At 36.5% G+C, this 26,834-nt stretch overlaps 2 protein-coding genes across 5 annotated transcripts; one reads left to right on the plus strand and one right to left on the minus strand.

The window, feature by feature from the left end:
- The first annotated feature begins 10,099 nt into the window (after nucleotides 1–10,099).
- On the plus strand, nucleotides 10,100–11,153 carry LOC127096160 (auxin-induced protein 15A). The gene has a single exon (XM_051034769.1). It carries the CDS (start codon nucleotides 10,410–10,412, stop codon nucleotides 10,785–10,787), a length of 378 nt encoding a protein of 125 aa, XP_050890726.1. The 5' UTR covers nucleotides 10,100–10,409; the 3' UTR covers nucleotides 10,788–11,153.
- A 1,526-nt stretch (nucleotides 11,154–12,679) lies between these two features.
- On the minus strand, nucleotides 12,680–16,340 carry LOC127096158 (probable 3-deoxy-D-manno-octulosonic acid transferase, mitochondrial). Of its 4 annotated transcripts, none has more exons than XM_051034767.1 (11): nucleotides 15,942–16,340; nucleotides 15,765–15,810; nucleotides 15,398–15,518; nucleotides 14,998–15,059; nucleotides 14,839–14,917; nucleotides 14,491–14,607; nucleotides 14,067–14,164; nucleotides 13,597–13,687; nucleotides 13,249–13,368; nucleotides 13,100–13,170; nucleotides 12,680–13,013 (listed from the first exon to the last, which is right to left on the minus strand). In XM_051034767.1, exons 1-11 carry the CDS (start codon nucleotides 16,226–16,228, stop codon nucleotides 12,789–12,791), a joined length of 1,317 nt encoding a protein of 438 aa, XP_050890724.1. In that variant the 5' UTR covers nucleotides 16,229–16,340; the 3' UTR covers nucleotides 12,680–12,788. The 4 variants fall into 4 exon arrangements, with proteins under 4 accessions (XP_050890724.1, XP_050890722.1, XP_050890725.1 ...); XM_051034765.1 differs by having other exon boundaries at nucleotides 14,998–15,117; nucleotides 15,396–15,518; XM_051034768.1 differs by lacking the exon at nucleotides 15,765–15,810 and adding an exon at nucleotides 15,811–15,853 and having other exon boundaries at nucleotides 15,942–16,338.
- Between the last annotated feature and the right edge of the window lie 10,494 nt (nucleotides 16,341–26,834).

A 26,834-nucleotide genomic window follows, 5' to 3' on the forward strand; every position in this document is an offset into this window, starting at 1 on the left:
GTTCCTTCCTTCTGCTCCTTATTATGACTTTTGTCCCCTGTGGAGTCAGATTTTCCTGAGTCGAGATGTGCCTTTTGGGTCCTCCTCAGATGTTTCGGACGATTGATATCTCTCACCCTTATATCGGTCTTAGATATTCTTTCTCCTTGAGCGTGTTGTTCTCTCACCCAGTAACCGGTGCTTTGACAATATGTCCCCCTTTGAGTTTATTACCCAGTATCCGATAATATCTCGTTGTTTCTTTCTCAGCTGAGTCCTTTGTGGACATCCCCGTCTGAGTCCGGATTTTTTTATCCGATGTATCCTTTGTGGATAGTTCCCCTGTATTGGCATATTCCCCAATACATGCATCTTTGCGTCAGCCCGAGTCTTTCCACCGATTTATTTTCGTGGAATCTTTTCGTGTCTCCCAGCAAGTCTTCAAGTCGTGACCTGCTCACGCATTTTACCTTATTTCCCTCCAGAGTCTCTGTCTCCTTAGTGAGTGCGTTACTCCTATTGGATTTTTCAGTTTCTTCTGATTTCTTTTCCTTTGTGGCAATTATTCACCACGAAGATTTTATTTTGCATACATACATTTGCATCATGAGGCCTCTTAGGGACCAAAATTCGTCTCTTTGTTATTATTTAAGCCCATTCTATCTCGTCGAGACGAAGATTTTAACCTTCATATCTCCGTATAGAATGACCTTAAATAGGGGAATCTGTAAGACCCTAATTTTGACCCTAAGATCCCTCATGGCATCATACCATTGCTCAGTGCATTGCCTCAAGGATCATAGCATGTTTGGCTCCTTAACCCTAGGGTTGGGACTTGTGTGAGTGGTTTGAGGCCACCAAGCATGCTTGTATTGTATATTATTGCTTTTCTTATTTTGATTACTAACCAAAAGCACAAAAATATGTCACTAACTCTTTTTGTTTTGAAGCTCAAGTGATCATGTGTTCCAAAACTCCTAGGAGGCTCCTAAGCTCAATGAAGTGGCTAGATGAAGATGAGAACAAGCATGACAATGGTCCATAAAGCTCTTAATCAGCATATATGCCTCCCAAGTATCTCAATTTTCCAATTTGATCAAGATAACCCAAAGGGCTTGAGGATTGTTTCCCAAGGAAACCCTAATTCAACTATGCTTTAATTGTGCCTTGATCATGAAGTAACCTCAACCCATGATCAAATTTAATCAAGGGAAGCTCTTTCATTCATTATTTTATGCATATATGAGCCTATATGAGGCCCCTCAATCATTTATTCATCAAGATTGGAAGTTTGGCCTTGAAAAGTTGACCAATCAAGTCATCTGACTAAACTGAAGATCACTGAGATACAACTTTTTATGTGTTTCTCAATCGATGATGACCCCAAGATAAAACTTGTTCTTAAGAACCATATGAACAACTTTCATGTTCATCCAAAATCCATTTGAAACTTGGAAGGTCATCATTCATTTCAAAACATTATAGGTCATTTTGACTAAAACCCTAATTTTGGGTCAACTTCCCAAGGACCTAACTTCCTTAATTTTTATGATTTTGAGGTGATACCAAATTCATTGGAAATCTTAAGATTTATAATTCAAATGTTATGTTGGACAAAATTTCATAATCCTAAAAGAAATACATGTGGTAATACAAAACATTATAGGTCACTTTGGACCTAAGTCATTGAATTTGAAAAATGCCCAACTTCAAATTCCCATAACTTTCTCATGAAAAATCCAAATGATGCAAAATTTGAGTCTAAATTGATAATGTTGAAAATATCTACAACTTTTATGTTGGGGGGTTTTTCATTTGAAGCTTGCATCATTGAAACAGAAGGGCTTGAAGAGGCTTGCTTTTGGTGAAAATTTTCAAAGGTGACTTAAACATGTTTTGTACCCAAACTTTCATAGCCAGTTTTCATTAAGTTCCAAACTCCAAAAGAATTTTTTCCCAACATGACTTTTGTTCCTTATTTCAAGGGCTTTCTAACCATTACTCACATTAATTTTTTGGACTTTCCATGTGTGAGTTACGAAGAGCTCTTTCTTCATGTTCATTTTGATATTTTATGGTGAAAACTTGAAATGCAAGTTGTTTCAGTCCAATGCACACGACCAAATGGTGTTCTCATGATCTCAGCAAACTTTTGCATCCACCTTTGGGCTTTGCACGCGCCTGTACAAGCCCATGCACCAAAATTCAAATGGCCATGCACATGAAAGAAGCGTGGGAATCAGCCACATCCAGCTATAAATAGAGGTGCCTTGAGCTTCATTGAAAAACCAAGTGGAGATCTGAATTGCTGCTGAATTGAAATCCCAACCCTCACTAAAGGAATTTTCAGTTTTCTCTTTCTCTTTCAAGCTTGAAATTCAACATCATTAGTTGATTTTCAAAGCTCAATTCTTTAATCTAGCATCACCATCACACTTCCAGAGCAAAAGCAAATCAAGAGCTTGAAGGATTCGTGGCATTTGAAGCTTCATTTCAGAGGTAGAACCTCAAACTTTTTTGATCTAGATCTTGCAATACAATGTGATTTTCTTTGGTTTGTGTTGTTTTCTGAAGTCCTCTCACATGAGGCAGGCCAGTGGTGGTCTTAATTGTTCAAATCGTGCCATTTCAGTTCACACACCATGATTTTCAAGCTCACATTTCTCTCTAAATAGGAATGGTGAGGATGATCCATGGTTATAGTGGTGATGTACATTACCTCAGCTTCATTTTGATGTCTCCATTTTTCATTTTCATTGCAATTTATTTTCCTGCGCGTGGTGGCCGGAGATTGTTGGATCACCAGAGAAGAAGGTGTTTTCCACCGCCTGCACCACGTGTGCATCTTCAGAACCATTGGATCATGCTTCCACGTTATAATCCTGGTCGTTCCATGTGTTTACTTCTTTTAAATCATTGTGTAACGCGTTTGACCAGGGCATACCATGTATCCGCGCCTTAGAGTTGTTGATCCCTTGCCACGTCAATTAATGAAATGATCTGATGGCGCTGGATTTTTCTATTATTCTTATTTTCTTTTAATTCAGTTATTTTCTTTTATTTTCAAAAATTCAAAAATATTTTATTTGAATTCACAAAAATATGAGACCAATGCCAAAAAAATTCTTGAAAAATCTAGTTTCATATTTTGATTTTTAATTATTTTTGTGACTTCATTTAATATTTTTTGTGAATTATTTGATTTTTAATACATTTAATTCATTTTTAATTACTTTCTGATATTTGAAAAATCCAAAAATATTTTCCTAACACCTATGGATCATGATAAGTCAATGAAAAATAGTCTCATCAATTTCTTATTTTATTTGAGATTTATTTGAGATTTTAATTCATATTGTGTTATTTTTCATTGTTTTTAATTGTTTTTAAATAGTTTCTGATTTCAAAAATTGTTGAGAAAATTTGTCAAAGTTTGTTTGACCATGTTAGACCTATGAGAATTTAATTGGACTTGTTAAAGTTGATTTGAATTAAATTTGAGGTTTGACCATATTTTGTTTATTTTATTTTGCATTTATTTTTTAATTCAAAAATTACCAAAAAAATATGTTTGACTTGTTGACTTGTGATCTTCATTTCTCTTCTGTTCGACATTGATTGATGATGACTTGGTTCACTTTTGACCAATTGAGCTTGATACTTGAATTCTCTTTCCATCCCTTTCATCTTCATCCCATTCTTTTCCTCATTTGGCCAATGAGTTAATGTCTTATGGTTGGTCTTGACAAATGAGAGGTTTAACCTTCTTTGATCTAAACCAAACTCAACTTGATCCAAGATCAAGTGAGTTGTTTTGTGTCCAAGATAGGTTGCTTCTTGGTCAAGCAAAAAACCTAAAGTCCATACAAGGCCCTTCCCCTTTTGTTTTGGCATGGCAAGTTTGTGGAGCTTGGCTTACTAGTCATGATCTCTAACTTGTGTTTATTTGCCTATAGTTTTATTGACCGGCCTCAGGTAGGTGTGACTACTACATTAGTCCACTTACGATTGCTTAACATATCGCTACATTGTCTTATGACAAGCTAACATAACTCCACTAATTACTAACTTTAATTTGAGCTTTTAATTTTTTGCCCTTTACTTTAATGCAACTTATTTCTTGCTCATTTATTCATATTGCTTTTTATTTTGCTCACTTGAGCACGGATCTTATGTTTATGTCATTTTCCTTTTGCTCATTTGAGCTCATTATTGTATATAAATATATTGTTGTCTTGTGATTGTTTTGTCTTTGTCTTGTGTGAACCTAATGCAAAAAGGAGAAAGGACTTAGAATTAGGACATACCCATGCTTAAAGGAGTTCAAGAGCAACTAGGCCTCATGCCTTTAGAATGCTAAATTTGTTGAAGAGCAACTAGGCCCCATGCCTTTAGAATGCTAAATTTCAAAGTTGACTTCAAAGGACTTCCTTTCTGAAACTTATTCTTTGTCCATTCCTCTTATTGTGTTGTGAACTTTTTGATGTTTGCTCTTGTGTGATAGGGATTCCATCTTGAGATAGTAAAGAGGACCATTGTCATGAATAGCCAAGTTAAAAGAGACAAGCCAAATGGAGATCCTAGGATCTTGAATCTAAATTGTTTGATTGCTTGATTGTGTGCTAAGTCCAAAGGAAAGGAGCATCTTGAATCATCTCTATGATTTCAAGAAAAGGGACTCCAAGGGTTTTACCTTCTCTCTTATATTTGTATGCTTTAGGACTATCCATTCTCTTCTTCTCCTCACTCTAACCCAAGCCAAAAGCTCTTCTTGCAAACTTTGACATTGCTTTTCAAACTAGAAACCTAGGCCTTATGCCTTTGATTTTTTCAAAAAAAAAATCATAAATACTCATTTGTGAATAAATCTTAATCCAACTTTGACTTCATTTTGTAAATAAATCTAACTTGTGAATATAACTCACTTCAAGTTATTTTTTGTGGTTCCAATGGCCACTTTATTAAAACCTTTTCATAAACATTAGTCATAGGTTTGAGTTATCATAGTGGTTGATATAAATTTCACCTTATCCTTAGTGATTGGATTATAAGTCTTTCATACTTATTATAGGATTAACCCCTCACTAGTATGTTAAAGCTCTCCTCACATGGTGGATTGTTGGTTTAGGTTGAGTTTTCTCCCTTTGATAACAAAAGACTTTAAGGCTTTTGATCAAATCAATTCACCGATCTTTGTGATTTTTACCCCGAACTACGAGGTTTTGATCCTACCTTTGTGATGGTACGTGGGCAATGGGTTCATCCATTCAAACAACAAAATTTGTACATATAATCTATTCTCTTCTCATCCCTCCAATCTTTTGCACATATTTTCACAAATACCAACCTACAACACATATTTGCAAAAAGGGTCCCCTTAGAGTACTAAGGATGTTTTTGATGCGCAAAACCTTCCTATTTCATAACCAACCCCCTTACCCAGATCTCTGACATTTTTATTAGTTTTTGATTTGATAAAACTTCATACTTGACTTTTGTTCGCTTTTTAGCCTTTCCTTTGGACAAATAAAAGTGCGGTGGCGACTCAAATTGTATGTTTACTTTTGGTTTAGTCAATAAACCTAAAGGTAACGAAAACCCCACTACAACAAGGTATCCTTAGTCCTAGGTGATATCTACTGCAGAGTAAGCTTATGAAAACCTTACCAATGGCAGTCCAGCCTAATTGATAACCATACAACAATCTCGATTGGTCCGAAAGAGAAAGCATTAAACACATCAAAAGATTACCGTAAAATAATATTATAAACGCAATTGTAAACTCATAGCCATTATAATTCTAAATCAAGGACACCCCCTAGCATTGGGGGATTTAGCTACTCATATTATTCAAAACAAATTCAGGATAAAAGATACACATTACAAGTAATTGGATGACTTGGATCTTCAATCGCTTTCGCTCATGAAAACCTTCCGCTCTCCGAATTCCTTGATCTCTGTAATCCTTGCTTGCCTGAAAATGTTGTGTTCGCCTCGTTTCAAGATGATCGTAACTCTTGTAGAAACTTTCCTAATACAGTGAAAAATCCCTAAGCAAAAGATGGAAATCTCCAAAACGTCCCTGCAGCTCAAGCCCGGTGAAAGGCCCAAAAATGAGAAAAATATGTGTCTGGGATGACACAGATGGTTGTGTCATCTCTCTGCCTTGCCTGACACGCCCAAGACGCTCTACCACGCCCTCCAGTTGACCTGATACGGGTCGTGTCAGGCTTCTGTCTTGGTCTTCCTGGGTTGATTTGCCTTCTGCCTGACACGGCCCGTGTCAGGTGACACGGCCCGTGTCAGGTGACACGGGTGGCCATGTCAGGCCTCCTATGCTGAATATTTTTCTTTCCTCAACTGCTGGAACTTCTCATTGTCTCGCATCAAATCCCTTGGATCTTCTACCTGAACCTGGAGGACAAAAACACAGATAACCGACGCATAAAATCGCGAAAACATAAACTAAAATTGACAATTAATAAAAATGCTCAAATAACTTACACAAATGAAAATTGACTTTAAAAGTACCATAATGCGTGCACAGTGTCTCAAAATTCTTGATTTCTTGTCGGATAAGCAACGAAAACATAGTGAAAATGGTGGTTGATCAGTTTCCAAGATCACTTGCTCCTATTAAACACATCTTTGATCTCGTCTCTAAGGTGGGGACTACCCGAATACTTCGAGACAACGAAGAAGAACGGTTTAAAGGTCAAAGCTTTAGTCACAATCCTGAACTTGACTCCATATCTTGTAGCAAGGATTTGGGGACAACTATTTTGAATCGGCTAAAAGGCCCAACAAGACTGACCCAATACGGGAGGATCCAATTCAATACACTCTCATATTAAATCGATGGACATGTGAACTCTCTTAAGGAGGAAGCATATCGAAGTCAAGCCAGTTGTTCATCTTAAGTCATTAGATCCAATTCAACAGTCTTCCACAATCCACATCACGCCAACAGGAAGCAGTTTTAACCACCAACAATATACAAGTTTGTCTACTCACTATATTACAAATACAATTTCATTAATTCTTACAAAATTATACTTCTCTAACCTCATTGACTTTAGCATTATCAAAGACCTACACCACCGTATCAGAAAGTTTTACATGAACACGTCAACAATCTTTTGTTCCACTCCAAAATAAATTTTAATAAAATTCAAATTTACAGCTAGGTTAACTCAAGATGGATAGATAGAATTGTACTATGTTACAAGAGTTAAGTCAGGATGTTAACAAACTTGATTGAAAGTGCCACCCAAAGTTGATAAAAACAGACATATGATTAGTGATTCTTTACTGAACATGATGCAATATGTTAGATTGTCGGTCTTATTTTAGGAGGCATCATCGTATTATCGTTAACACGTGAACACACATGACAAAAGAGCCGCACACTAACTAGTACATATCGCTGGAATTAGTCCTATTTCCGTATCATTTCTACCAGATTTTGCCATTCAAATTTTCTTATTTTATGCTAAGACACGATAACAATTTGTCACTATTCAACAAATTATTCACCAAAAGAAGAAAACAACCATTGTCATTTAGCACAAATTTGATAATTTGAATGTATGTAGCCATAGAAACATCATCATTATGAACAATGAACTAATCAAGTCCTCACAGTTAATAGGCTTAAAATAGATCAAAGATATCTATGTTAGTTCAAAATAGCATAGAAGCCAAAGATATGCTGTCGGTGCAAAGAGCTATTACATGTTCATCATTAAAAATATTTAACTCACAATTGTTACATCATTGTTAATGTTTTGAATATACTTATGAAATATATAATCAAAATTATATAAAAATAAACTGACAACAAATTACACCGCTATCGGTTACATCATCAAAATTATTTAATTTTTACTTTAGCTATTAACAAAGTTATGTTTGTAAATATGGGTGAAATATTGTCTTTAAAACAACCCAGTTAATAATTATGTAAATACAAAAATACATATTTAAATTTGCGACATCCATCCACTTATTCATGTTTGGAAATGTGATATTTCAACAACTAAACTATATATATATATATATATATATATATATATATATATATATATATATATATATATATATATATATATATATATATATATATATTTGGTTGTGATACATCATAATATAAAACTTTTTAATGTTAAGTATGATAATTAGTCTTAACATTTAATCTATTCTATAAAATGCAAGACGACAATAACAAAATTTTATTGTATTAAATAAAATCAGTTATATGAATCAACTTTTGCCATAATATTCTATTCTCGATTATGCTTTTATATAATTGTTATTCTTGAGATCATTCTTAATAATCTTTCTTAATTTTTTTAGATCTTTCTATACCACTAACTATTTGACCACTCTCTATCTGATTTACTCTCCTTACCACATAATTTAAAGATTTTCTTTCACAGTCAAATGACTGAAGTCTATTTTCTATCATTTTTTTACTAAGATGTTATTCCAACACTTTCTAATATTATCATTTTTAATCTTATCATGTCTAATTTTATCATACATTTAATACAACGTTATCATCTATGTTACGTTTACTTTATTCTCATGTTGATTCTTAAGCGTCCAACATTTTATTCCATATAACATCGCAGATCTTATTCAATAAAAGTTTTCTTTGATTTAATCAATCACATAAAATTTATGAAATCCTCCTTTATTTACTAACTAATCATATTACCAAAAAGAAGAAACAAATGTATTTTTAATTGGATAAGACCAACCTTTTTTATGAAACTAAGTACCCTATAAATCCTAGCTTTGGTAAAAAAAAGTTGATTTGTGGAACACTGTAGTACAAACTTTTTTGTTTTTGGCAAACCTAACTAAATATAGAAAATGGAAAGAATTTTGAATATAAATTTAAATAGAAGTGCTAAACACGCTAAACTCGTAGGAAATATTTGTTTTTACCCGCACTTTAGTGTGAAACGGGTTAAGAAATTGGGTCTGCACCTTCTAAAGTATTTGTCCTGTCAAGTCTCATTTTTCTTTTTAAATTTTATATTTTTATTAAGGTGCAGTGACCGTAGATCCGTCATATCACACCCTCGCTTTTTGTGCAAGACGGACCAAGATTTTAGGTCGGTATTCTCAACTACGTTCATCTTTATTTTTGAGATTTTTTATAAAGATAGATCTAAACGAGCCAAGCATGTCCCTTGACCACCTCTAAATTTAAGTATAAGGAATAAAAATAACTACACAGGAGAAAAATTGTCTACGAGATAATATATAACTTTGTTTTTTATAAAACAATACTGAAAAAAAAATGGAATTTATAATTTTAAAAGTGTGATTTTTATGCCCATAACTTTGATGGTTTTAATAAGCTTTATTTTTTTCCCTTGCATAAATTGTTTCTCTTTTTCTCTAAAAATCAGGTATCAAAATTGTAAAACTAATCTTTCAAATTGAGAGAATAGACCTCTGAAAAAATAAGCTAAAAATATTCTTTACCATTTCATCCATAGACTCTTATCATGGGTATTTCTAAAGTGGTGAAGTACCGGTACCGAATAAGCATTTGTACCGGATACCGGATACTCGTATCGTATTCGTCGTTCTTATTTTTTCTCATTATTCTCTCATTATTCTGCTTTGAATGAAATCTCAAATATCAATATAGTATATTGATGTGTTTTAATTTTTTTGTTATTGTATCTTTAACATTATTTTTGTTTTTTTTTCAATTTTTAATATTTGTTATGAACCTAACAAATTAGTTCTCTACTCATACATTTTATAGAATGTTACCTTGATTTTTTTGAAAATGTTGTATCCTGTACCAGTACCCGTATCGGATACCGTACCCGTACCTATGCAGCTCTAAGATCAACTAAGATGGTTTAACAGCATCATTGCTCTTTTTTTATTTGATTACTCCTTATTCAAAACTAATAATATACACACAAAAAAACTATCAAAATAATAAGCAACATTTATCATTTCAAAAAAGAAAGAAAAAACTGAACATAACATAACGATGAAACCAAGTTTGCCAAATAAAAATGTAATTAAACCTAAAAAGTTGATCAAATTTAATTAAGTTACGAAAAAGATAATAAACAACCAACGCACACTCTTGTACCTACATCCTTTTCATTTCATTAAATGCATATTAAAGGTATAGAAATATAATGAAAAATGGAACTAACATGTAACACCATGGAACAAAAAGGACAACATCAAACTACCATACCCAACCTTTGTCAAAAAACGTTACGGATTCAGTTAAGTCGTTTTCCAAACCATACAAAGTGTCTCAAAACTTGTCAGATGAAAAATAAAGTGCTTAATATAAGAGTGTAGACTGTATCAAGTTGTGCAGAGTATAATCCACTACCAAGAACCTCTTCCTCAATATTAATAACACTACAGCTGAAAAAAATATGGCATGCATGTGGCGCAAGAATGCCTGCAGTGGGAAGAAACCACCATCAGATGTGCCGAGAGGTCACTTGGCTGTGACAGTAGGAGAGGCGAACAGGAGGTTTGTGATAAGAACTGACTACCTGAATCATCCAGTTCTTCAGCAACTGCTAGACCAAGCATATGAAGGATATGGATTTAACAAGAGTGGTCCTCTGGCTATACCTTGTGATGAGTTCCTATTTGAAGATATTCTTCATTCACTTGGAGGAGGGACACACACACGCCGATCCTCTTCGCATGTGCTTACAAAAAAGCTAGATTTGTGCTTTTCCAAAGACTCAGTACCACTACTTGAAGCTTTTGACAGCAAAAGGAGCAATAGCTACAAGCATTAACAGTAACCGAAGAGAACAGCTTTCTCCATCACTGTCCTCGGTTGTTTACATTCACTATTGTCCAAGACTAGTTCTTAACAGGCATGTTATATTTTCCAAAATGATGTCATGTCAGATTGTCCAGATGCAATATCTGCTACCTACCTATCTACCTACCTGTTTTTCTTCTGTAGATTAATGTCTGCACTCGTGTGTGCAGCGTGTGTAATTCCCATTCTTCTGTAGATTAATTTCTGCGCTCGTGTGTGTAGCGTGTGTAATTCCCATGTACCTGAATATGTAATGATGCATGTATCTATTTTTAACTGAGACGCTATATGACACAGTCTCTGATGATGCATTAATACAATTAAGTTATGGTTTGAAGCAGTAGAATGATATTTTTAAGCTGAAAAAGGAAGAGAGAAGTATTTGAACATTAAAAAGCAAGCAAGGTCATAAGTTGTTTTAAGAATAATAAAGATTAATAAATCAACAGACGGCTATGTCCCAAGAGTTCAATTTGATTTTTAGTTTCAATCAAACTAGGTTGCAGCCAGCCAGCCAAGTTCAATTTTGAAAGGTTAAGATATGACAGATTATGCAAGTGGCAATCCTCTAGCAAGGAGTTCACAAAACTCAAAGCCACATAGGAAAACATTACATACTATTAGAATTGTAGTTGAGCCTAACTCAAACTTATAAGACCAGTATGTAAAAAGAGAATTGTCTCCACTTATAATATACACCGTCACGCCAACACTATATCGTTTGTAAAGTGAGGATTATCTTCACTTATAAATATATTCATACTACATCACATTTGATGTGGGACTCTTAACACACACCTTCACGCTAACACTAATGGATTTGGTGCATGGATATAAATGGGAAGCCCGATAGCAGAATCCTGATAAAACTAGTTTGTAAAGTGAGGATTGTCTTCACTTATAAACATATTTAGACTATATCACATTCGATGTGGGACTCTTAACACAAACCCTCATGTCCAACACTATTGACTTTGGTGTGTGGATATAGATGGTGAGTAGTCCAATTGCAGAATCTTGATAACAGGTAGTCCAATGGATCTCAACTTTATAAAACTAACTTGTAAGGTGAAGATTGTACATATGTTTAAGTCATATCTTATTTGATGTGAGACTCTTAACATATACATACCATAGGGCTTTTGAGAAATCCTCGTGTATTTGTGCTAAAGTTCCCAAATTGGAGATGATTGTTGTTCAGCTCATAAACTTGATGTATTTAACTTACCACAGTCAGCACAAAATAACTACTCCCACCGGTCTCAAATATAAGCAAAAGTTGGTCGGACCAAAAACATCAATTTTTTTTTACCAACATATGCTTATATTTGAGACTGGAAGGAGTACTTCATCACAATTTCATAACAATGTGATAAGTATTTAAACACATGGAGAACCTTTCTTTGAAAGCTACTCTAAAGGGGGCAGAACCACGTCACTTAAATAATCTACTGAGCATCTCATACAAATCGAAATGGGACTTGGATATCCAATGATACCTAAGTTCCACCATAGCACCTCCCCTGAGAGTTGACATTCCGTTGCATTCTAAGTTGCTTTACTCGGCCTTCCGTAGATAGCCTCTTTTGAGCTAGCAACAATCAGCTCTGGTACCAATTGATAAGTATTTGTGCACTTGGGAAACCTTCCCTTCAAAGTCAGCTATCAAAGGGGAAGAAACGAGCTACGTAAATACTTTATAGAGGATCCCATACTACTAAACGAGGGATTTGGGAACCCCATGATACCAAAATCCCTACACTCATCAAGCTTGCAAACGCAAATCTTCGTAACTAACAAAATGTTAAAGGAGGAGTAAGAAAGCAATAAAGTTTAGAGTTAAATTGACTAATGGCGGCACCATTATGCTAAACTGAATTTTACTTTCAATTTATTAAGAAAACAGACTACCATTACAGGGAAATGGGATAGATATTTGTGCATACTTCTATCGCAAGTTAAATGCTCAGAGTTATGAAGTTTCACTTTTCATAGTCTTAGCTATGATATTAGGAGGCTTCATCTCAGTAAACAATCTACTAAAAATATGAAAATTTAACAAACTCCATATATTTGTAACAATGTCATTGGACAACATACAAATTGCTTCCTTTGCAGCTCTACGACGAGCTTCAAGAAGTGTTGTATCTGTGAATAGCTCAATTAGAGATTTTTCTAGCTCCTGTTTTCCAGAAACCTACAAGCGACAAAAGATAACAGTTTAAGAAGAATTGTTTCATGGTGTTGAGCAACTTCGATTAGCAAATGAGACATCTTTCCCACCTGAAGAACTGACAGAGGATTTGTTTGTTGCATTTCCAGTACCATGTGGGAGAAATGGCCAACATGGCGACCTGAAATCAATTGAGTTTCAGCCACTAAAATACTGTGTTGAGATTTATAAGAACTACAAAAAAGGTCAAATCTTGCACCTGTCAGAATAGCACAGCCAGCTGCTGCAGCTTCTGAGATATTATGGCCAGACAAACCAGGGAGGAATGAACCCCCAATTACAGCTATTGGTGTTAATGTGTACAACTGTCTTAATTCACCTGTTAAACAAGTTGGACGACAGTATATGTCAGGCCTGATATCCATAATAAAAAAAGACAATTTCATTTTCCATAATACATCATGTTCAACGAAAAACATGAGTAAAACATGCTGTCAGCTACCATAGACATACAAACTCTCCCACTCTAGAAATAATGAGGCCTATGTTCCCAGACGTACATAAGACCGTTTTAATTTCATGTCACTGAAAAGAAAAGAATTTTTACCCAAAGTGTCCACCACATAAATATTTGTTTCTGGCTTTAACCTCTCGTGTTGTGACCTCAGAACTACATTATGTCCTTCTTTCTCCAATTTCTGCACTACACCAAGAAAAAGCATAAGGAGTTCCAGAGGCGATAAAAGAACAGGTCATCAAAAAAGGGAGTGATTTTTGCGTGAGCACCAATTCTTATATATGACTAAAGAGAACATTTACAGATAATACAAGTGTATCAATTCCAAACACAATGATTTAAAAATATAATAATTCCTTGGAATTTCATTTCATAAGTAGACAATAGTGAAGTCTTATTTTATCAGTGAAAATATGAAGAAAGGGACCCTTATATTATATTGAGAATGATAGAGAGTGCATAAACAGTTAACAGAAGTCTGTATTGGGAGGAGAGAACAAGACATAAAAGCAGTTATAACAAAGAAGTTTTGAAGGGAAAAGATATAATCAAAAACTGACTTTGGCAATCTCTCGTCCATGCTGTGGATGCCGAGGAACAATAATAGTCACAATATCAGTTTGCAGCTGCATAAGGACAGTGTGAACTCCTAATATTACTGCGGAGAAAACAAAATGAGAGTAAGGAGATGTGCATTCTTAAGAGGAGATGGCAGATACAATGTAAGAAACATGTAACATCTTTCCTGCCTTCAGAGTAAATATACAACCTGATATGATGACTAATTTGACAAAACAAGTGCAAATTATTTCAAAGAAACTCTAAGGACAATCAAACCGCAAATGTGATGTCAACTTTTCTAAATCAAGAATGTCTCTCTCAATGTTTATATCGATCAAAATAATCAGGTATTTCAATGGACTCGAAGGAACAAACGTGTGTTTACAGCATAATGATGGAAGTATAGATGAAGAATGTACTAACTTTCTTCTTCTCCCCTATGAATGGAAGAAGCCATCCAAACCTGCTTGTGAGAAAGTTGTAGTCTTAGATTTTCTGTATTTCTTTTGCCACATTCATTGACTGCAATGTCTTCAATTACTGAATGAAGAGAGTGATAAGACCGGATTAGCACACAGACCATTTTATCACTTTGAGGGGGGGGGGGGGGGGGAAATCAACAATCCATGAAAAAATATGATAGTAATCATTTGCAACTAGTTGTGCTTGAAAAGTTGAAATTTCAATAAAGCAATCAAGAGAGAAAAAGAACACAAGAATGTGATATACATTCAATTTCAGTGATTTTGAATAAAGAACTTTATGACATACCATACTTTAGATCACCAGAGAAGTTTATGATATAAGGAGGGGCTTGCAGAAGCTGAAACCGGAGACCCTGCTCTGTACTCTATGCAATCAAAACGTTCAATAACAGCATAATAAACATATGAACTACAGCAAATGTAAAATAACTAGGATAGTACATACCAAAGGAACAATCAAGGAAAACTTGGATAACATCAATGAAATCAACGGAAGAAATAATGATCCTGACCAAAGATTAAAGGATTTTTCAGAAATCCGAGCATTTAACAGTGCCAGTGTTATCTACAAGAGTAAAATAGGTTATATCATGTAAGATTTGGTGAAACAAAATGACACTGATCACACGATGTACATGATATTTGCACAAGTGAAGAAGATGAATGAACAACAAATTAATCGTCTTCTCTTTTTGCTCCTAACTAAGAAAAACAACATTGACTGCTGTTTAGCTATCACTGTATTCAGTAGGTTATCAGTTTCAATTCTAGAAAGCATGAATAAAACACTCAACTATTTTCCTCTCCTGTGTCTGTAAGTGCTCATAATAAGATTTGACTTACACCATTTTTGGAAGCATCCATTATAAGATTTGGCCAGAGTTCACTTTCCATTAGTACAATCGCATTTGGTTTCCAGTAATGAAGGAAAGAACTAATGCAATCAGGTGTATCAACCGGCGAAAACTGAAAATTTGCATGTTTCAGAAGGCCAAAAGAATGTGTTATTCCTGAATTGAAAATAAGGAAAATGAAGACCAATTGATACTTTTTATAAAGATTTAAAAACATCTATTAAAACTGATAAATATATAGTAAATAATCATCAACCCTGAAGAAACTACTTAACCCATGTAGGCATTGTATTCCCCAACTATTTTGAAAAAATGAATAAATTAATTGTTATCACAGATGTTGGTGCAGGTGACTGACACGGATTTCAGAGGTGTCAGTGCTCCATAGTTCTCCAAAGATGTACCTGTAAAATGACTTGGTTCGGAAGCCAGTTGGTCAGTACTTCACTGCATTACACCAAAAACAAAGGAGCAAAGAAAAAAGTAAAAAGATTGAAATAGTGGTGGAAAAGGTAGAAGCAGAGAAGTGAGTTACAATGCAGAGAGCGTGGTGGTGGTCATGAGCACATTCAAGTGAGGCATCTTCTGAATGCAGTGTTTGATTACAGGAATTGCGATCATTCCTTCGCCCAATGAAACGGCGTGGAACCATACGAGATGACCTGGGCGCCGAGGCTGAGAGGGGTGGCCTAGCCGCTCCGGCCATCTTTGAAGATGTTCCAGGCCTCGGAATCTGCGCCACCGCAGGTGGAGACGGATTAGCGGTGATACACCGTAGCTTAGGGCTCTGTATATCTTGTACGCTACTAAACCGCTCTTCATCCTCGACGGTCACCGCGGACTCCACCGGAGAGAGCAAACAGACCACCACATTGATATGGGCCTGTTCAAGTGGGCCTTTTTGGTTGGGACCTACAAAATACTTCTCTATTTCAAAAACAAAACTCTCTCACCCCACACTTTTAAAAATATAGAATTTCTTAATGCACCCCCTTTGATACTTACGTATCACACAAAAATATAAAAATATCTTTAGATTTTGGAGATACATCTCCAGACGTACTATGCATCAATATTATGGCGCAACAACTGAGTGTCTCCCTAGATGAATACTAAAAAAAAATCGAAGATACATCTCTTAAATTTTCAACAAATATGTTGATAGTTGATCAATCCAGTGTATATTCTAGAGATGCATCTTTGAAAATTTAGGACGGAATTTTAAAATTTGTTGTCACATTAGCATGTCAGATATTTCCGGAAATACATCTTCGGATTAATTTGATAAAACACAAAGCTGCATGATCACACAGCCATACTTCTTTTTCAGTCAAAATCCTCACCAAAAATTCTTCCATTCTCAATCCACATTTTCACTCCAAATTTTCAATCTTGTGTTTTATCACATCAAAGAGAGTAAAAGAAGTTGAAATTCCAGGTAAAGATCATTTATTCCAAGTCTCATTGCTCATATTAATCTTGTTTTCTGTCTGAAAAACAAACGTTTTTTTCGGAGATACATTTTCGAAATGATAATGAATTTACCCAGAAATGCATTTCTGATATCTATCTGTGTTCATTTTTTCAGTTATGTTTACAACATTAGCGTTTATTTGGTGTTTTATGGTAATTGCTTTCATTAGATATGGTGCACCCCGGTGTTTTCCCATAACAACCCATTGTTAAAGGTGTTGGTCTGAAGGCGGTAGATGTTGGCAACCAATTTTAAAACGAGCAAGAGTTTGAATCTCGTGATCATGTGATTCAATGAATTCGTACGGAGGCCTCCAAAATGGGATTTGGTGTGGTTATCGGAAGGTCGGAAAATGGTTCGGATATAAGATGTGTGTTTTGTGACAATGATGTGCAAAAGAAGCGGAAAATATATACTTCATCTCCGAAATTCTAAACGAGACGACACCGGTTCAAGAAAATATGAGTGTCCCTTTAAGGTGTGGAGTTATATGTTAGCAAATAATAACTAGATATTTAATGTCATATATGGTTTGTATAACCATTATTTGTGTGAAAAAGTTTGTCGGTCATCCAATTGTGTGTCACCTCATGCCGAAAGAGAAGGAATGTGTTGTTGATATGACATTGAATTTGTTTTAACCGAAAATTATACTTGCAACTTTGAAACGTAAAAGACCAAAAAAAAATCTCAAATATCAAGCAAGTGTACAACATTGGATACCAAACTAACAAGGCACTTAGGGGGGATAAAACTAAAATGCAACAACTCTCAAAATTGTTGGATGATAACAATTATGTGTCTAGGTACCGAACGTGCGAGGATGGAGTTACCGTTAGAGATATATTTTGGACTCATCCTTATTCCATAAATTTGTTCAACACGTTGTTGGTGTAAGCCCTAAAGGCCAATACTTTGGGTACTTGTATCGAATTATTTATTAATAATAAAAAGTTTTTTCTTTATTATGTTTGTTTAATAAAGTCTCTAGAATAGTTAGTCCATTTAATGTATCAAGTGTGACTTAATCATGAGATCCCATTAAACATTAGGACATTACTCTTAAAGTATTCGTAGTCGAGCTTTGTTGTGAAGTGGGATAACATTAAAGTATTAAGATTATTATGTATATAGACTGATGGTCACATCTCATGGATCATGGATAAAGAGTTATCGAGTCTTAAATATAAGTATGAATATTAGGAGTAATATTTATACTGGATTGACCTGCTATGAGAATACTACATAGAATGTTATACAAAATGTCATAGGTTATTCTCATGGTGATAGTGGTGTATACCACCCTTCGACTTGAAACCACTATGGACCCTAGATGTAGAGTCGAGTGTTTTATTGCTGATCAAACATTGTCGGATGACCATAAAGACAGTTGATGGACACTCCACGAAGCATGCTGAGGGACATGAGTGACCTAGATGGAATTTTCTCATTCTACATAACATGATAAATGTCTAAGGGCCCAATACTGAACTAGACAAGGATGACACGATCTATGTCTTGTGTTCAATATAGACATAAGGGGAAAAAAAGGATAATTTTACACACAAGTATTATCACAAAAAAGATTTGTTATATCACATGACATGTTTGTGTCTTGGGTAGCAGTGATGTGTTGCTAGATACCGCTCACTGTTTATTGTGTTAAATACGTGATTTAATATAATTGCCAATGTCGCGAAAACCTAAAGGGTCACACACAAAAGGACGGATTGATGAGAGATAGAATAAATAAGGAACGCCGTAAGGTACGGTGCACTTAAATGAATTATAGAACATCGTAAGATATGATGCATTTAAGTACAATACGAAATATGGTAAGGTACCACGTGCTTAAGTGATTTTCGGTATACCATAAGATATGGGCCACATACACTTAAGTGGGTTTTTTAGCTTGCATCCCATACAAGTGGTTCTATTAATAGAACCCTTGTGTAGAAGCATTTCATTAGGTGAAAATTCATTTCTCTCTCTCTCTCTCTCTCGCTCTCTCTCTCTCTCTCACACACACACACACACACATACACACACACATACACACACTCAAAGCCTTCATTCGTAGAAGCTAACACTGAGACTGAAGGAATCCGTAAGTATGGACTGAGTAGAGGCGTTGTCACCATTCAACGCTCGTGATCACTCCTTAGATATGCATCAAAGGTTTCAATCGCCACAAGAGGTAACGATCATTGTTGATCATGCTCATTCGTAAGGATCACTAAAGGAGAATTTTTAATTTTCGCTGCATTTTGGATCACAATTTTCCTTTAGTGGTATCAGAGCCACTTACGAAACCATGCATTTAATAGTTATTTATTTTCTGTATTTTCTGTATTAATACGATTGAAAGACAGAATGAATTAAATAATAAACGAGTAATTAAATTTGGCATCATGTGTGTATGATTTGGATGATTGATGTTGACTATGCTTCGGAATCCGACGTTAGTATGGTGAAGCAGCGATACATCGATCGTCCATAGGTTACACAAATGAGATCGATCAATTTATATATATGATATAAGTAATTCTAATGTAAAATATGGTATATTTGATATATTATTTCTATTATGTTCATTCAAACACTTAATGATTGATATTCCTTTGAGTGATCAATGGTCATTTGCTTCGGAATCCTACATTAGTATGGTGAAGCAATGACGTGTTGATCAATCATATTGAATTATCAATCGAAGTGTGTTTGACGGTATAAAATTGTTGCATTAGGGTTCATGACAGTACAAGGGTTGTGATGTCAAAGAGTTATGCGATTTGGGTTGTGACATCACAAGAGTTGTGCTTTAAAGTATCAAGTATTGATGTGAAAAACAACGTCGATTTCAAATGAATTGTTCATTAAAATCCCGCAGGGGGGGCTGCCCCCTTGACCCCCGTCCATTGGCGGGGCAGCGGAACCCTCGACTAACTCTGCGTAGTGTGATCAATTGCCGAAATTTAATTTGGTTTTGTCGCATCCTGCGAAAAATCAACCGGCGGGACTCAAATAAAAACACAACACAGAGCCGCCACTGCGCGTTATTTATCCCAAGATAGGGAAAGGAAACGCTCAGAGAAACCTGGAAAGGAAACGGTCTTGCGACCAAAGAGAAAGGGTAAGGGAGTCGGTTACGCAAGGGGAAGGTATTAGCACCCCTCACGTCCGTCGTACTCGACGGGATCCACGTTCTAAAATAAAGAATAGGTTGCTAAAACATCACACACACACACGGGGAACGCAGGTGGGGTTAAGAGAAGGGAGCTCGATAGGGTATCGCACCCTAGGCCTACATATCTTGTCTGGAACAAGAATCAGAGCCACTGTAGTTCGGCTTACGCACGCCAAACAACACAAAACACACAAACAGATGGCAAACATGGAGCCCGACCACCACTTAATGGAATTACGTCAGCATCCGAACCAAAACACACTCAAAAGGGCAAACGTGGAGCCCGACAGCCAATTCTGGGCTTACGTCAGCATCCGAACCCAAAACACCAAACAACACATAGCAAACAAGCAAACAAACAACAACATGCTAAGGAGTCGGGGACTCGAGCCTAGCATCTGTCAAACAACACACGCAAATAAAGAAAAAGGCGCCCGGAGAGGTCTCGCACGACCTCCTGCCTACATACCTCGTCTGGAACGAGGATCAGGGCGATGTAGTTCCCCTTAACAGGGGAGAAACTCTCCTAACCAGAAACCAGGGGAAGACACGACACTAGGGAGACTACGACTCGAGCCTAGATGTTGTCATGCAAAGTCACCCTAAGTTCAGGTTTTTTATCCTACTTGCATAAGCAAGCCTATCCTAACCAGGAAAGAAGTAAGCACACAAGCAAACAACATACAAGCATACATCAGATGAGAACAAGCATCTCAAACAAACATGTCAATCAGATATCCACATAGCACCCACTATAGCCAAATAAGGGGGCTCAATCAATAGGTTTGACTGCCTCAGCAAGTCGTCTGTACAGGCTGGTTTTGCTCTTAACCTTGCCATTGCGAGGCTAAGGTGAAGCAGATGAAAGGATGAAGTGAGGATAAGACCTCACAGCTCTTATCCCTGACCAGGGAGAGCTTCTGACAAACGAGCATGGGTCCAGAATAGGGGAACCCTTCTATACTCAGAGACTCTGACACAACAGATCTTGGGCTTGGATCTCAATGCTACAACCATGTAATGGGAGCAAGGAGAAGACTCACAGAGTAGTGGGGGATAGATTGCTTATCCCTACCTTCCACCAATTGCCTTATTAAAAGGACTTTTCCTGCTTGGGACAAAATGTAAACATACACAATCATTGCCTCTTAAGGAGGACTTCAGACATTTATTTGCCCGGTCAAATAACAGACCGGGTCTCCAGACTACATGAAGTTAGGAAGTTATACCTCAATGCAAGTTGCTTAAGCAAAGCAAAGCAAAAGTTCACAAGGAACTGAGCAACTAAAAGTACCTGGAAACAGTCAAACACAGTTAGTACTCAGACAGACAAACCATAAACAACAAGTGTTCAATCAATCAAACTATACAAAGCAATGCACAACAAGGCAAGCTCAAAGCTTAAGCCTAAGCTTCACAACCTACAAAACAATGTTATGTTAGTGTACAAACATCAAACAACGTCATTTCAATTTAACTTGGTTCATTCTCCATGTGCATTATGCTTTTGATCCTGAAAAATCAAGCAAACATTAGCAACAAGACCACTAGGCTAAGCCTAGGGTCCAAAGGCAAGAAAAATTCCTAAACAGCAAGGTATTCTCAAACCAAAGTCAAATTAATGTCAAACAAGAGCAAACACACTTGGTCTCATGTTTATATCATTCATCATGTTCATGTTATGCACAAAACAAGGCAAACTAGCTCAAATGAAGCACCAAACATGCAAACAGAACTATTGCATTCAAATCCACATCAAGACAATTCCAAAAATTCTCAAATAATTTACACCTAAACAGGGGATATTCAAGGTCTACCATGTCAAATTTGAGCTCAATTGGGCCAATGGAACCATGTCAATGAAAATCAACAAAAACAGACACAATTATAGGCTCCAAATCACAACATCAACACATGCTTCCACTTCCAAAATTCATAACTCAATGAGAACAAAAAAGAAATGGATGAGACCAAAACAGGAATGTCACACAATGTGTCTATTACAAGCATATCAAATTTCATGATCATACAATACCATATGAGCATTTCACAAAAGATTTGGTAAAATGTATCACATGAACTTGCAATTTCAACCACCAGAGATGAAAAATACCAAACAATTTGAAAATGCAATGTAAAATTCCACAAAAATTCATATAGCATCTCAACATGTTAATCAACCATCATGCAAAATTTCACATTATTCTACCAAGCCTAGGTCACACAATTAAATCCAGCAAATTGACATAATGAGGTGTGACACAAATTGTCACACCTAAGTTCCAAAATTCATAACTCAATGATCAGGTATCAAAAATTCATGAAATTTACATGTAAATAAACATTGATGTGTCTAGAACCACCACAAAAATTTTCAAGAATTTCTTTTAGAATATGAGCATTTCACAATGGAATTGGCACAATGTATCAAAAATGCACATATGTGAAACATCCCTAGGTCAAACATATTTTCTACCATGCACAACTTCCATCAATAGGTCAAAAAAATTCTACATTCAAAAAGAAAGTCAACACAAAAATTCCTATATTTTTCTGATTTTTCTATGATTTTTGGTGAATTTTTAAAGGTCATTATGATTTTTAACAATTTTTAATGAATTAAATTAATTAATTAATTAACCAATGGTATTTGTTACAGGCGGGGGCGGTAAACGCCTTATTTGAATTTTCAAACCGGATTCAAGATCAAACACACCTTCCATCATCACTTTCGCTCAGATTTTCCAGAAAACTCAAAACATGAAGATCCATGAATCGTTACCAAAATGAACAAACGCATAACCGTTGGACTCGTCTAAGAACACACAATCCGAATATCAACCTATTTTAACCTAAATGTTCCTCTATTTTCCAAATCGTGTGAGTTAGGGTTTGGACACGAAAATTCAATTCCAGATTTCTTCTCCTATAGTTAACCATTTGCTAAACCACAAGCATCATTGTAATCTACAATCAATGGACTACAAAACTCCTATAAGTATTCAGAGAATCGTGACGATCGAAACTCGAAGTACCTGTTATGGCAGCGAGGAAATTGGACGAGTTGGCGCGTGTTAGCTCCAAACAGATGCAGCCTGACCTCGAGGAAGTTGATTAATGCGCCCAGGTTCAATTGTAGTGGTCCCTAATGCTTGCAATTCGAATTCACCATTGAAGATGCAATGTTGGACAGTCACGAATCCAAGCCTTTTCCACTCCAAACTCCACAAACAGATTGAGATGATGATGAGATGAATTCAAATCCAAAGGAATTTCGCCAATTGAGCAAGAAATGAAGAAGTTCTTGTCAATTTTTGGTTTTGGTGTTCTTGAGAATTTGAGAGAATGTGATGAGTTTTTGATCTGACTTTGGGATTGTGAATTTTCTGTTATGATTAGAATGAGATTATGTTTATATACCAATGCTTAATCATCACTTAATCATGTTAATTAACCAAGTTGAACATGTTAGTGAAAATGCTAATTTCCAAGTGAGGGCAAAAATGGAATTTCATAAGCCAGCTCATTGCCACCTCTTTGACAGCTCACACACTCTCTAAATGCCATGTGTGAGCTGTTGCAACTTGTCCCACTCTCATTGGATGTGTAATTTTGAAATTCACCATGTAATGCCACTTTGTCCAATTTTGCAATTTCATTTTAATGGCCAATTTTCAAACCATAAGCCTTTTCCATAAAATGATAATTCCAACAAATTTCAAATGCCATTCATGAGGTGTTGCAAAAATCCCCACTCAAAAATTCCAATTATTTTGAAAGTTGGACAATTTTGCCCTTGGTCCAATTTAACTGTCCAGTTGAAAATTGACTTTTTGCATTGACCACTTTTGGAAAAATACAATTATGCACCATGAAAGTACATGTCAAATGGAGTTTGTGCATATAAAGAACTTGCAATTTGGACAAACCATGTGGAAATTATGACCTCCTGATTATGGGTCATTTTTGAATTTCACTGAGCCATAATTTTCCAACCATACATGGGAATTTCAAGTTCTTGGACTTTTTGGAAAGGTGAGAACAAGATCTACAACTTTCATGTTGAACAATTTTTCATTTTAAGCTTCCTTGGACACGTGGCTTTGAGGTCAAAAACTTTCCATTTTTGGAAACTTCCATTACAAGTCACTTTCTATTTTTGGCAGTTTTTTGTCCTGACTTGATTTTCTTCATTCTTAAGCTTTGCAATGTCAAATAACACTTGTTCCAACATGAATGAAGTGTATCCAACTCATTTCCACCTCCACATCCATCAGACCATGTACAGTTGACCACAGTTGACTTTTTCAACTGACAGATGAATTTTGCCATGCATAGATCAAATTGAGCCCCAATCTTCAACTGAAATGGCTCAAGGGTGAAACCCTAGCCTCAATAAGCACAATATAACCAAAGAATGAACCCCATATCCATCACAAACCTCATCTCCTGAATAAGCCCCGACTGGCCCAATGCACCTGATTAGGGTTGACCAGTGGTCAAAACCCTAATCTCAAGGAATGAGCTTCAATCTTCTGATGACATCCAACCATGATGATGATGATGTATCATTGCAATCAAGATGAAGACCAATGTCCTTGGAGAATCACAAAAACCCTAATTCACAGTCCAATCCTCAGATGGCCAATGATCAGTCAATAAACCCTAGCTTTGCTCTTTGACTTCTCCATCTTCTGATCAAGACTTGGGAGAATGACTTGCACAATGTAACCACATGATATGCAATATGCAATGCCTAATGACCTAAAATGATATGCAATAGATGTTGAGCTTAGTCCCAAGAGAGGAGGGCAAATTTTGAGGTGTTACAGCTGCCCCTATTCAATCCACTGTGAACCTGTCGATACGAGTAGCCTCGGCGTTCGGATGATCAGGATGAAGAGTGATTGAATACCAAGAACAGACGAACAATTTGCACTCTGATGGGATAATAATTAACAACGCCTGTCAGCATCGGCGAAGAAACAAACTCGAAAAACATCGACATGGATACCAAAATAAATGGTAACGCAGGGATAACCATGGTCTGATCACCACACATCCGCTCGGGATTATTATTCTCTCTTCTTTTTATGCTTTTCTTGAACCCCGAATTTTTCTTTCGCGCAAATGATCCCAGATCACTGCATTTGAACCCCGAAATCTTCTTTCCTTGTGATAACTCCGCTGGCAATCGTCGGAAATAACACCAATCACCACTCTGATGGCGACGTATCAAAGGGTACATCTTCAACCAGACACTGACTGATGACTGGGAAGAAACTCGATGTTTACAGGCATCGGACGATGATGTTTTACAGGACACCAAAGAAAACTCGACCAAACATTAAACAATGACTGGGAGAAAACTCGATGTTTACAGGCATCGGACAATGATGTTTACCAGACATCAAACAATGATGTTGACAGGACATCTAACAATGATGTGGACAGGCATCAAATAAGGATGTTTACAGGCATCTAACAATGATGTTTACAGGCATCAAGCAATGATGTTTACAGGCATCAAACAATGATGTGGACAGGCATCAAATAAGGATGTTTACAGGCATCTAACAATGATGTTTACAGGCATCAAGCAATGATGTTTACAGGCATCTAACAATGATGTTTACAGGCATCAAGCAATGATGTTTACAGGCATCAAACAATGATGTGGACAGGCATCAATTGATGTTTACAGGCATCAAACAATGATGTTGACAGGCATCAAACAATGATGTTGACAGGCATCAATTGATGTTTACAGGCATCAAACAATGATCGACCAGACACTAACTGATGACTAGGAAATGACGCGACGTTTACTGGACATCGAAGGATGATGTTGACTGGACACCAAAGAAAGCTCGACCAGACACTTACTGATGACTGGGAAATACTGTTGTTCCAAACTCACAATGCTGAACTCCTCGGAGTATCGTCTTCACTGTCCGGCAAAACCAATCCTCAAGCGGTAACCACAGCTCGAATCGCGCTGATCGCGTAACGTCCTCTGATTTTATTTCCATCTCTGTCCGACGGAAACATTTCCTCCAATATCGCACTACTGGGGAACATTGCTGACCCGACGTCGTGATGCTAAACCCCTCAGAGTAACATCTTCACCATCTGATGAAACCAAACCTCCAAGCGGTAACCACGGCTTGAATCGCGCTGATCGCGTAACCTTCTCATCTCTGTCCGACGAACAAAACCTCCTCCAGTATCGCACTACTGGGGAATACCTTGATCAATCACAATGCTGAACTCCTCGGAGTAACACCTTGCTCGGCAGATGAAACCACCTTTCAAACCATAACCGCAGCTTGAGACTAGCTTATGCTTGCAATGATGCATGATTGATTTTTTTCTGCGTAATGCTCCATAATCATGGAAATGCTACGCGATTTATTATTTTTCTATGCAATATGCTATGCTATTCTACATGATGAATGCATAAAATAAAAACATCCCCCTCAAGGGACTCTTCTGGGGAGTACGAGACACTCTGCTGAGGAACTCGTCAGTATTCCGATTCCACCCTGCTGGGGAATAGCACTGCTGCTGGGAAATAGGCAACCCTTGCTGGGGAGGAACCTCCTTTGCACCCAATCCATTCGAGAAACTGCTGGGGATAAGCACCACTAACACTCTGTGGGGACACAACAGTCTTTGACTTGCTAGGGATATCAATCCTGACTCCGCTTCGGGAAAACCCTCACAGAAACCTGACGACTTCACTGGGGAATGCTCTCAGATACTCCGCT

This window comes from Lathyrus oleraceus, chromosome 6, assembly GCF_024323335.1.
Source record: "Lathyrus oleraceus cultivar Zhongwan6 chromosome 6, CAAS_Psat_ZW6_1.0, whole genome shotgun sequence".
Lineage (NCBI taxonomy): Eukaryota > Viridiplantae > Streptophyta > Magnoliopsida > Fabales > Fabaceae > Lathyrus > Lathyrus oleraceus.